We start from the raw sequence: 12314 nt of genomic DNA, 5'->3' as shown, positions 1-12314 counted from the left end.
ATGGGGTACGCTGTAGTACGCTTGCTCGGCATCGAGTATCTCCGTGTGGGCGAACTAAGTGCCTCCGAGCCGACGGTCTGGACGAAATTCAATTCATTTTCTACAGTTATGGGTGCGAACTCCGCCGCAAGCCATGGCCGCCGCCTCGCCTCAACTCATGCGCTTTAAAGACATTTCGACCAAATTTTAAACCAAAACCCAACAGTTGTACTATTATAGGTGATTATTTAAGCTGTATCTGAATATTATAAAAGGTTTACGTTGATTTTATGCGCCCTTTTGTTTAATTATGTTGTCACGTGGGTATCTGCGTGTCACGAGCGATATAGCCCCCCTACGTGGATGGTGACACGCGCGTGTCTCCATCCCTTGCCAAAAATATACCTTTTAATTTGAACCTCCTAAACGCAAGTAGCGCGTGCGCGCCAATCTCATCTCAAAACTTGTCAAAGCGAAGCGACGATGACGATAAGATGAAGCGCAGCGCAACAGCTTTTTGTCGGAGGGTATGTCGCAGGGTCTCTATTGTAACCATGAATGTGCAGAGAAAGCTGTGCTGTGGAGGTGGAAGCCGCTACAAAAAGCTATCTCTCCCATTTTCATAGTTCATGGGCTCTGTATTTAATTTTATCGGACTGATTTTTTCTATCGATTTCCTTGGCGGTATTCACTCTAAAGTTATCATTTTGCAAAATAAATATTTTTCGGGAAAAAAAATGGAAATTTACAGTTCGGACCTCGGAAAAGCCAACTGACTAACCCGGCAACGTTGAATTCATACATAGTGTATATTGCCACCCCACCCCTATTCTTTCTAACTATCCCCCCCCCGCCTTTCTTTCCCTTTCTGCTGAATTTCGATGCAGGCGAAATTCTAGAGTCCCGTGTACTGTGCGATGTCAGTGCACGTGGAAGAGCCCCAGGGGGTCGAAATTTCCGCAGCCCTTCACTACGGCATCCCTCATAGAGTCGGAAAAAAATCGTATCATGCCAGTCGTTTGCCGCAGAATGTCCCCGATGGCGTAATACGATTCAGCGTTTCCTGCAGCATAAACTTACTGGTTAAGTTAGAGCCTGCCTTGCGGCAGGAATTCGAACCGGCAGCCTATAATCAGGGGCTGTGGGTGTCCACCAAGATATACGAGCTCCTTTCCTAAAATCCAATTTCCTTTTTCTTCATTAGGGCACCTCCTCCTCTCTTCTCTCACTCCTACCTTCCACCCTTCTCTTACGATGCGGTTCGGGGGGCCACCGAGCTCTGGTAGAATTACAGCGCCATTTCCTCTCCTAAAAAATGCGTTGCTTTCAAAGGTGCTTCCAACGGGGAAGGCGTTGCGCCGAACGAGCGATTGCGTTCCGTGGACTCCCTGGAAGCGCTGCAACACGCTGTCGCGTTCCACTCCTCAAGGCGAAGCTTAAGCGTCTTCCACTTTTCGCCATCTGCGCGGTGAGCCACTGTCTCTCTACTGAAGCCACAGTAATAAAGGACAACTATTGTAGATATTCAGCCTCTCCTTCCACGTCACCTATTTTCCTTCTTTCAGTCTGTCCTTTATCTCTTTTTCTGACAGCACAGTGGTCCTCCGACAGTTACCTGTCCTTCTAACCAATTTAAGTGCCGACGCGCGGCTTCCTTTAATTGCTTTATTTGTTTATTTATTAGTACCTCAAAGGCCCACTAGGGGCATTACATGAGGGGTGGGCATACATATCATTGAAGAAAAAAAATCAGTGATGAATGATTTGAGGTATTCCAGGCCAGGATGGATGAAAGCTTCAGCGGGGAGGTCGTTCCAGTCTCTTGCGGTCTGGGCGAAGAATGATTTTAGGTGCGCAGAAGTAGATGCTCGAGGTGTATGAACAGCTTTCGGATGACTGATGCGAAGTGAAAGGCGGTATGCAGGGGTGATAACAGATTGGCTGAAATGCGAATGATAAAACTTGTGGAAAAGGCAGAGTCTGGCTATTTTTCGACGGGATTCAAGGCTGGGGAGGTTAGCTTTTGTTTTCAATGCTGTTACGCTCGTATGATATGAGTAGTCAGAATATACGAATCTTATCGCGCGGCTCTGGACGCACTCAAGGGTTTTGGCTAGGTTAATTTGTTGGGGGTCCCAGATTGAGCATGAATATTCAAGTTTAGGACGGACAAGAGTTAAATAGGCGGACAGTTTTACGGAAGCAGGTGCCAAACGCAAGTTACGCTTTAGATAACCAAGAACACGGTTAGCTTCGTTGGTTATGTTCATTATGTGGGTGGTCCAAGAGAAAACCTGTGTAAAGCTAATACCTAAATATTTATATGAAGATGCGTGTGTTATCATGGAACCGCGAAGGGTGTAATTGGGAGTAGGATACGATTGACTACGATGAAATGATACTAGCGTTGTTTTATTAACGTTTAAAGACATCAGCCAGTTTGCGCACCACTCTTCCACAAGTCCTATGTCGTACTGCAGATGGTAAGTATCTCTGTTACAAGTGATGCTCCGGTAGATGACGCAGTCGTCGGCGAACAAACGAACGGTGGAAGATAGATTACTTGGGAGGTGGTTGATGTAAATTAAAAATAGTAGAGGTCCTAAAACCGTGCCTTGAGGTACGCCGGAGGTAACAGGGGAGATGGAAGATGCATGATTGTTAGCCCATACAAACTGCTGACGGTTAGTCAAAAAATTCCGGAGCCAATCGTATACTAGTGGGTGGAGGTTTAGGCGCGAAAGTTTAAATAAGAGGCGTTCATGGGAGACTTTGTCGAAAGCTTTTTCAAAGTCTAAGAAAAGAGCGTCGACGGGTGTGTTCGTGTCCATACTAGAACTGATGTCATGAGTAAAGAGGGCCAGTTGGGTAGAGCAGGATAGGTTTTTCAGGAATCCGTGTTGAGAAGGGTCAAAAAAGCTGACAGACTGCAAGAAGGTCATGATGTGTGAGTAAATTACGTGCTCCATTAATTTAGAGGGAACGCTAGTGAGGGAGATGGGACGGTAGTTCTTACTAGACGATGGGGGGCCTTTTTTGTGTACTGGGATGATTTTCCCCACTTTCCAGTCGTGGGGTACAATACCGGACTCGAGTGATTGCTGGAAGATACGACAAAGAAGAACAGCTACAACGTTTTTAGTATTCTTGAGAACTTTTGTGTTAATTTCATCTATACCAGCAGATGAGGTTAGTTTCATAGAATCAATCAACGCGATTATTCCGTTAGGGTCGAAACGTATGTCAGGCATAGGGGGGTAATCAAAATAAGGATAGTCAGGCATGTCGCCTACAGGATCGTGGGTAAAATTGGATGAAAAGGTATAATTTAATGCTTCAGCCGTGTCAGTATGTGGAATTGGTGAACCGTGTTCGTCGCAAAGCGATATTGGCGGGGTTGCTTTTGGGTTTATAGCTTTCCAAAATTGCCTGGGGTTGTTGTGAAGCATATCAGGTAATGTGGATGAGAAGAAGGTTTTTTTGGCTTGTGCTGCGTGAGAAAGAAAGTTCTTTTCGGCAGTATGATACCTTTCCCATGCGCGGGCGTCATTGGAATGATTTGTAGAACGAAAGAGCCTTTTCTTTTTGTTAAGCAGCCTTTTTAACTTTCCGTTGAACCATGGCGATGATGACCGTGTGGTGACTGTTTTAGTAGGGATGTAGGTGTGGATGAGCTCGCGCATTTTATCAGTGAACAGAGACCAGTTAGTTTCGACAGAGCGATTTGAAAAGTTCGAGAGGAGAGAGCTACAGAATTCCGTGAGGTCGTTATTCATGGTATCATAGTCACCTTTGTCGTAGAGCGTCAATGTTTTCGTTAATTTTTCAGGGCGTAATAAAGGACTGTGATAGGTGCCGTAGATTACTGAGTGATCACTCAAGCCTGCTAGGTGCGTAAGCGGTGAAATGCTCTCAGGATGAGTAGCGAGCACGAGATCAAGAATGCTGGAAGAATGATTATCCTGCCTAGTCGGGTTGGTGACGAGCTGAGACAGATCAAATGTGAGGCACGAGTTCAAAAAATCGCTCTCGATAGTATGCTTGTTTACTGTTGTTGCAAGGTCATTCCACGCTATGAGAGGGAAATTGAAGTCGCCAAATATAAGCAAAGGTGTGCGCGAATATGAGGTGGTTACGGATTGGAGCGCATCGTGAAAGTGCACGACAAAAGAGGCATCAGCGTCAGGAGGCCTGTAGCAGGAGCCGATGATAACGGGTGGGTTAAATGCTTTGGAGCCAACGAATGCGATTTCCAAACACCAAGTGACGTTTATGGGGTAGCAGAGTAAGCTTTGATGGGTGGCAATTAAGACGCCACCGCCACGCCTGTTCTCGCGATCATGGCGGAAGATATCATAATTAGGAAAAATGGAAGACAATTCAGAGTTAGAAACGGAAGGATACAGCCAAGTTTCCGTTAGTACCACTATTTTACTTTCGGTGGTGTCAATAAGGCTGCGCAAAGAATCGGATTTTGATAAAATGCTTCTGATGTTTGTGTAAATGAAAGGTATACACTTAGCATGGGATTTGGAGCGCGACGCGGTCTTTAGCTATGGCTGACGTGGTGCAACAGTCTGACAGGGGACGACAGTCTGGGAAGAGTGGTCAAAAACGTATGTGGTGTTATCTGCAATGAGTTTGTTATATCTTAATTTGTAAGTTTTCTTTTCGGATCTGGCGAATTCAAGGAGACGTTTGCGGACTAGCCGGGTTCTAGATGAGTAATCTTCGGATATTGCATATGAAGAGCCTTTAAGGTTCTTGGCGCGTGACATGACAGATTCCTTAGTTTTGAAATGAGCAAACGCTACAATTATGGGTCGAGTTTTGTTACTTTGGTAGCGTCCAAGCATGTGTGCGCGTTCGATGTCGGTAGTTTGGATGGTGATATCAAGTTTTTCTTCGCAGAGCTTAATTACGTGTTTTTCAGACTCGTCCCATGTCTCCTGAGCTGCATCTTTCAAATTGAAGAAAAGAAGATTAGAGCGACGGGCCCTGTCCTCAGCATCATCCATCCTGGCCGTCATGATAGTGACTTGTTTAGCGTTGTCTTCAGCAAGCGTCCTCGTGCATGCCACTTCAGCCTTTAGATCGACTAAAGAGGAGCAATCTTCTTCAATTTTAGCGAGCCTTTTGCTTATCTCTTCGATAGCTTTGTCGGTTTGCACCAGCTTGCTGTGAATAGTTTTTACTTCATTGAGGAGCGTATTCTGCCCAGATCTAATCTCGTCCAAGGCGTTTAGCACGTCGGAAGACGCTTGCGTAGACGTGGAGCGGGTGCTGGGTCCGGGGTTAACTTCGATATCGCTGGATATGGTAAGAATGGGTATGGTCGCCCGCTTGCGTAATCCATGTATGCGATGCACCACCGTAAATGTGTACTTGTGTGTCCTCTATTTCCCCACATTAAAAGTCTGGCGCAACGCATCCTTGGGGTCAGTGCCGCCACGGGCCTATCTGTGCGCGAGCCGCGAGAGACGAAAAGGTGAGGTCTTGACGTTCAACCAGGGAGCACTGGCAGCGCACAGGGGTGATTTAAGGGATAGAGGGTATCTTTCACTACTGTCACAACCGGCGTCGTCGCTTTTCATGTTTGGGTAGCGTTTGGAGAATGGCGTGTGCCCAGGGGGAGTAGTTGTTTTGGAGCGTGAGCTACACTGGCCGATCCAAGCGTCCACTGACCCAGGGAGCCAGTTATGCGCGCTTCCTTTCCTTAAAATGATCGGAGTGTGAAACGCCAATGCCAATGAACACAATGAATGCCGCTGGTGGTGTAAAACATTTATTTATACTATATACAGAGGTATTGCTTGGACCGTGCCTGAAGGGCCCGGCCCTCACAATCACTAGGAGGGATCCCTAGTCCGGGACCCCTGTGGCCTCCGCGGCGGCCCGGGCTCTTGTCACCAGGGCTCGTTGGTCCTGGAGAGTTGAGCAGCCGAGCAGGGCAGCCTCCCAGTCCTCTTGGGTGGGGTGGGGGTGGGGTGGGAAAGCAGGATTGGCAGGGCATGCCCACACCATGTGATACGTGTCCGCAAACACTTCCCCACAGTGTGGACACTCGCCCGAAAAAGCCGAATTGAAATGTTTGAGCACTGCCGGGCACAGTACCGTGTTGGTGTAGAGGCGAAGTAGCCAACGCTTCTCTGCCTTATTGAGGCCTTTAGAGGGGGTGGGTATCGGCCGTGAGCGTTTTGATACAGGAGAGAGATCTCCCGAAAAGTAATAGCCGGATTAAAATCAGTAGCCGGATCAGGCGGCGAAAGAGGCGATGCCCGGTGGTTAAGCGCGCGGGCGGTAGTGTCCGCTACCTTATTTCCCTCTATCCCCGCATGTGCTGGGGCCCAGATGATGGTGCGCCGGGTTGGGAAATCCCGGTACTCACATCTGTGTAAAATTTGGAAAGCACGATCTGGAATTTGGCCCTGTTCAAAATTGCGGCAAGCTTCTCTTGAGTCGGTGATAATGACTCGGGACGCTGGATCCGCAGCTGCAAGTGCGATAGCAACTTCCTCCGCGAATGTAATGTTGGGGGCACGGAAGGTGAGGCCCTGAACTGGGTTGTTTTGGTGGACAACGGCAGCCGTGTACCAGCCTCCATGGTGTGGACCTGCCGCGTCCGTGTAAAATACCCCTGGTCGAGCACCATACTGCTTGGAAATGGCCTCCGCTCGCGCGAGGCGGCGGCCATCATGGGCATATTTTGTCATGTTATTGGGGAGGGAGCGAATCTTTAGTGCGAAGCGCCAGGCCTCGGGCATGGATACCCGCTTCTCCTCTTGGGTTGTGTAATTGATGTGGAGGCGGGTCAGTAGGCGGCTACCCGCACGTGTTTTGCTTAACCGCAAGTATTGATTGCTGAGATGAGCCTCGCGCAGCTCCCCAAAGGTGTTCGTCATCCCCAGGCCGAGGAGACGTTGGTTGGATGTTGCAATTGGGAGGTCGAGAGCTCTCTTATAGATTTTTCGGAGAATCACTTCGAAAGCGTTCTCATCGCATTTGCGCAGGTGGAGGTACGGTGCCGAATACAGGATTCGACTGGTTACGAATGCATTGGCCAGCCGCAGGGCGTCTTTGCATCGCAACCCCCCTCGTTTGTTTGATACCCGGCGGACCATACGGCCCACCTGATCCCCCACCTTGCGGCGTTTCTTCAGCGTGGTGTCAATCTTGCGGTTCTTTTGTATGTAGAGTCCCAATACTCTGATTTCATCGTGTTCAGGTATCGGGCCACTAAGCAGGGAGAGGGCAATTTGGTTGTGCACCTTGGATTGGGACGTATGTGCACGAATTCCGATTTGCTCGGGGAGCACTCAAGGCCGCAGCGGTGTGCATAATCGTCCACAATAGCAGCCGCTTGCTGCAGGTTGGCCTCGATTTCTCCAACCGAACCGTGTGTTGCCCAGAGGGTGATGTCGTCCGCGTACAGGGCATGCTGCACACCCGGGACCTCGCCCAGCAGGGTAGGGAGATCCATCATGGCCAGATTGAAGAGAAGAGGCGAGAGGACTGCACCCTGTGGAGTCCCTCGCGTACCAAGTTGGTACGGGCCATGTTCACTGTCTTGGAGTCGGATATATGATTGCCGATCTGTGAGGAATTGCTTGATGTATTGGCATGTGTTGTACCCACAGTTCACTTGGGACAGGTGGGAGAGTATGATATCATGAGTAACATTGTCGAAAGCCCCCCGGAAGTCCAATGCGAGGACCACCTTGTCATCGCTAGGGTGCTCGACGGGATCAATAATCTCTCTATGAAGTTGCAGCAGCACATCTTGTGCGGACCGGTGTGGGCGGAACCCGTACATGGTGTCTGCAAAGGCGTTGTGCGTTTCTAGGTAGGTGGATAGTCTGTCACGGACCATGGTCTCCATCAACTTCCCCACACAAGAAGTGAGAGATATGGGCCGGAGGTTGTCAAGTGCCGAACCAGCAACGGCGACGGCAGCGGCGCGAAACGGGCGCCAGAGAGCTGCGCTCTAAAACACTACCATCAAAAAGGCGACCGCAGTCACCAAAGACAAAAATTCAAGGGGCCACTTTGTTGACCTAAAGTGCAGTGAGACGGAAGCCTTAAGCGCGGTGTTGCTGCTTGTGTCCCTGATATGTGGTTAAGATGTTAAGCTTCGCCTCTAAGAGTGGAACGCGACATCCTTGCAACGCTGCCAGGGAGTCCACAGAACGCCATCGCCCCTTCGGCTCTACGCCTTGCGTATCAGTAAATTGGTTTTCGAGGAAAGGAAATGTATCTATATCGCATATTTCGGTGGACACCTGAACCTCGCGTAAGGGAAGGGAGGAAGATGGGAGTGAACGATGACACCGTATTCACTAGACGCGCCTTTGTTCGTTCCAAACCATCGAGTTGGCATAGCGGAGCGGTTAGCGCGCTCGTCTCGCACTCCGGAGACCTTGGTTCGATTCCCCAACTCGACCAATTTCCTTCTCACTTTTATTTCTCTGGTCGGACTAGAAAGGTTAATTAGGCTAGTTGGTTAATTAATGAAGTTAGCTGAACTCAGTCCCACTTATTTGGAGCATCACAATACCATTCCTCTAATTAGTTGCATGGTCACTAGCTAAGTACAATTGCCCCGTTTGAAATTCGCGCACTGTGACGTCACGACCATTTCGACCAATTGAAAAGCGTGACATTTCTGTCGACAACTGCTGCTTACAACGATGAGACATTAAAGGCTTCCGCCTTAATCAAAACCACACATGCGGGAAGCCCGCCACGCGCTAAGCGGTTCGGGGAAGCGGCAGTGGGTTGACCACAAGGCTTTCGTCAAGCATACTTTTGAATTTGCAGTCTTCGGTAATTTTGTAAGGGGCGAGACCGACTAGGGGCTCTCCCCGAGCACCTCTCTGTAAAACACCAAATAAATGCTTTTCACCACCACCACCCGTGTGCCGTGCGATGTCAGTGCACGTTGAAGATCCCCAGGTGGTCAAAATTATTCCGCAGACCTCCGCTACAGCACCTCTTTCTTGTTTCACTCCCACCTTCCTCTCTTCCCTTACGGCGCGGTGTCCACCGAGATATATGTGACAGACTCTGCTCCATTTCCTTTCCTTAAAAACATTTGTCGGCGATTTCATTTCACGGTTCCATTCGCTCCAAAAAGACACAGATACCGTTGCTGATTCACTAGAAGCCTTAGTTTCGTATCTTTGAATCGTAGTTGTTAATTATTGTAGTGATGTTTATTTTTTTATAACCATCAGCATATTCTACGCAATGCAGTTAATGTGTATTTTCAATGCAATACTGGTGGCACTTATTTAATTTTTTTCATTCATTTTACCAACGCGATTGCGGTGTGAGCCGGGATGAAAATGGCGCCGGTCGTGGTGGTGTCTGAAACATGTTATCGACAATCAAAGGTCGTTAATCTTCACTAATGCTTGTATGAACCTTGTCATGTACGTTTTGTGCCTGCTTAGCGTGTGCGGTAACTATTTCGGGGCGCTAGCATGCATTATGGCCTCGTGCAGTGCTGTTTCCGGCCTCATCGGTGGCTGAAACATGTGAACGACAACACGGTGTTGTTTCGTGTTGAGTTTTATGTTTGCTATGATGCTTCTTTGGCTCGTGCGGACACTGTTCAGTGGCGCTAACGTGCATTACAGCGCCTTGAAGGGTCATGTAGCCGCGAGCGCAAATGCTGCCAAGGCCATCTCGTCGCAGCGGGCAGCGTCTGCTTCGCAGTGTGTTTACGAAGTTCGCATGGCGAGCGGCAGCCGGCTCAGCAGCCGGTAATACAGACTGTTGCGTAAATCAGAGAAAATCGAAAAAAAATTCTCTCGGCCTAACCACACGTTTGTTCGGGCTCACATTTCGCACAGAGGTTGCATTTGGCGGTCAGTTTTGTTTTATACCACATTTAGGTGGGGTACTTGCCTGATTCGGTCAGAATTATTTGGAAATCCCCATCGTCTGTGGCGACGGAGAACCAAAATAGAAAGACCTCGCAGCAATGGTACGCGTGGCGCCATCTCGTAGCCACCGGAGAAACGAGTCCTCTACCGACGCCTCGCTACAGAGGACGGCTGCGCGGTTTATTTTAAAAGAACTTACTTCACCACAGATTTAAATGCGCCTTCGATGGCATCTCCAATGCCCCCGCGGGACCTCCCTGCATCGAATCTTCGTGCCCTTGCTACGCTTCCCGTACTTTGAAACTTTTTCAGCCACCTTTGCAAGCACGAGCGATGGGGCGGCCGACGATGAAATGTCGCCCTGAATTGCTTCCGCACGAAGCGAAGAGAGTTCGACTCACATAGCCAAGTCACGGCCACGGCCTTCTCTTCATTGCTGTATGACCGCATTTTCGGCGATGTCTTGCGCTTCTTTGCAGGAAAGAGCACCGAGCAAAGGCAATTCTCTCACCAGCCTAGCACAGCTACCGCCGGTGACAGAAAAACGAAAGCAGACGACGCGACGCGAACATGACAACACTTTATTGCGATAGACAGAAACCGAACTCGTTGAAATTGCGGCAATTTTTGTGCAAACAATGTTTTCTATGTCCAACATTGATAACGTGGTGAAGTAAGTTCTTTTAAAATAAACCGCGCACCCGCGCAGCCGTCCTCGGTAGTGGGCTCGTTTCTCCGGTGGCTGCGAGATGGCGCCACGCGTAACATTGCTGCGAACTCTTTCGATTTTGGTTCTCCGTCGCCGCAGACGATGAAGATTTTCAAATAATTCTAACCGAATCAGGCAAGTACCCCACCTAAATGTGGTATAAAACAAAACTGACCACCAAATTCAACCTCGGTGCGAAATTTGAGCCCGAACAAACGTGCAGTTAGGCCGAGAGAATTTTTTTTCGATTTTCTCTGATTTACGCAACACGCGATACTTATCGTATTCAACTTATTTGCAGGTAAGGACGGTTATGGTCTGCAATTGTTTTTGGCGTGGGACATCTTCTGCCAAGGTCATCTCGTCGCAACACGCGATGCCGGCCCCGTCGTGCGTTATGTCGATGAAAAGTCAATTTCGTGTGACAAACTCCAGCCTGACTGAGCAGAAGGTATTAATGACTTCCATATTAACTGTTCTGCATGCACAAAAGTTGTGTATTGGGGCTGTTCCTTTTGTGTGCAATAACTTTCTCCATTGGGGGGATAAAGAATTTGCTTTCTGCTACAATCCCTGTAAAATTATCTGGTGTGTTGCAGCCTAGCGTGGAGACGATCACATCACATCGTTCAAAGGCGCCGTGGCTTCCCGGGCAATTACCTCTCACATTACGCGGCGGCAAGAAGAAATTTAACTCAATTTTTTTAGAGAGGAACCCCCGTCTCGCAAGAGGGGGGAGTGATTTGGGTCAAAATTTTAAAGTAGCCGAAAGGAGTCACTTGTGGTGCAGGCTGGCCGAGCTCTTATATGCAGAAGGCCTGCCTGCCAGGTCCGTGAAGGAATGGCGGCTTTGGTGCACGAAGTATGCTAGCCGGGCAAGGCGCGATGCTGGCTGCTTTTTGACTGAAATTGGGTAAGTGTTGGTACAAGTGTAACCGCGCAGTGATGTGGCAGGTCGTTTGAGAGAATGCTTGTGGTGATGCTTATCGCAGGGGTACTGGCGCTGGCCATTTGGAGTGGGGTTGGGGGGGGGGGGGGGGTGGCGGTGGTCGGCTCCTGGCCATTATTGGCTGACCGGTTGCGCCTAAGAGGCCGGTACCCTTTATGGCCACACCAAGCAAGGTAAGCATAAGTTTCAGGTTGTAGTTCAGGAAGCATTCATTGCAGTGGCATTATGTGCAGTTAGAAAATGCTGTGAGCAGAACGTGGTTTTTCTGGGAAAAGCATTGCAGAATTCTGTCATTTGGCAGTGGGCACATTGATGCATAGCTAGCAATCAGTGAGCCCACTACAGCTGTTGGGAAACGCGAGGAGCAGTGCGTAGAGATATGGACAAGCAAATGTGGCAAGAGATGACTGCGGCATCGACAAGGTCATTTATTTGCTACATGCTTGGCATGTCTGGAAAGATGTCACCCAGACTTCGCGCACTTTTACGTGGGAAGCTCCCAGACACCCTTAGAGCGTGTGGGGGTAGCGGTCTCGGACTCGAAGGAGATGCCCTCGACTCAGCGTGGCAATCTCAGCGGAGACCAGCTACCAAGTGACAAGAGGTTTTTGGGCGTTCGGTGCCCAGCTTTCGCTGGTCGCAAGCCAGAGAATGGGTCGAAGCCAGAGGTTTACAAAACAAAACAAAGTTTATGCAGCAAAGATACGATACAGAGGGTTACACAATCACTAGTACAAGCACATACAAAGTGATTAACAAACGATGCAACTCGTGCAAAGTTAAATTAGAG

At 49.0% G+C, this 12314-nt stretch overlaps 1 protein-coding gene across 7 annotated transcripts in view; it reads left to right on the top strand.

Annotated features, from left to right (window-relative positions):
* Positions 1-9324: 9324 nt before the first annotated feature.
* The window catches only part of LOC149326152 (uncharacterized), a 29356-nt gene continuing 26366 nt past the window's right edge, over positions 9325-12314 (top strand). For 4 of the 7 annotated variants that reach the window (XR_016286600.1, XR_016286601.1, XM_089565159.1 and 1 more), the window contains exons 1-2: positions 9325-9371; positions 10877-11026. Coding sequence is in view for 3 of the 7 variants with exons in the window: in XM_089565159.1 (XP_089421285.1) it covers positions 10889-11026 (138 nt within the window). In the remaining 4 variants the exon portion in view is untranslated. Of the gene's footprint in view, positions 9372-10876; positions 11027-11575; positions 11698-12314 lie in introns of those variants that run through there. The other 3 variants (XM_089565162.1, XM_089565161.1, XR_016286602.1) reach the window with 3 other exon arrangements.

The sequence above is a fragment of the Amblyomma mixtum genome, chromosome 10 (genome assembly GCF_055824585.1).
Source record: "Amblyomma mixtum isolate Tamu chromosome 10, ASM5582458v1, whole genome shotgun sequence".
NCBI classification, from domain to species: domain Eukaryota; kingdom Metazoa; phylum Arthropoda; class Arachnida; order Ixodida; family Ixodidae; genus Amblyomma; species Amblyomma mixtum.
This window is presented reverse-complemented; position numbering and strand designations above follow the sequence as displayed.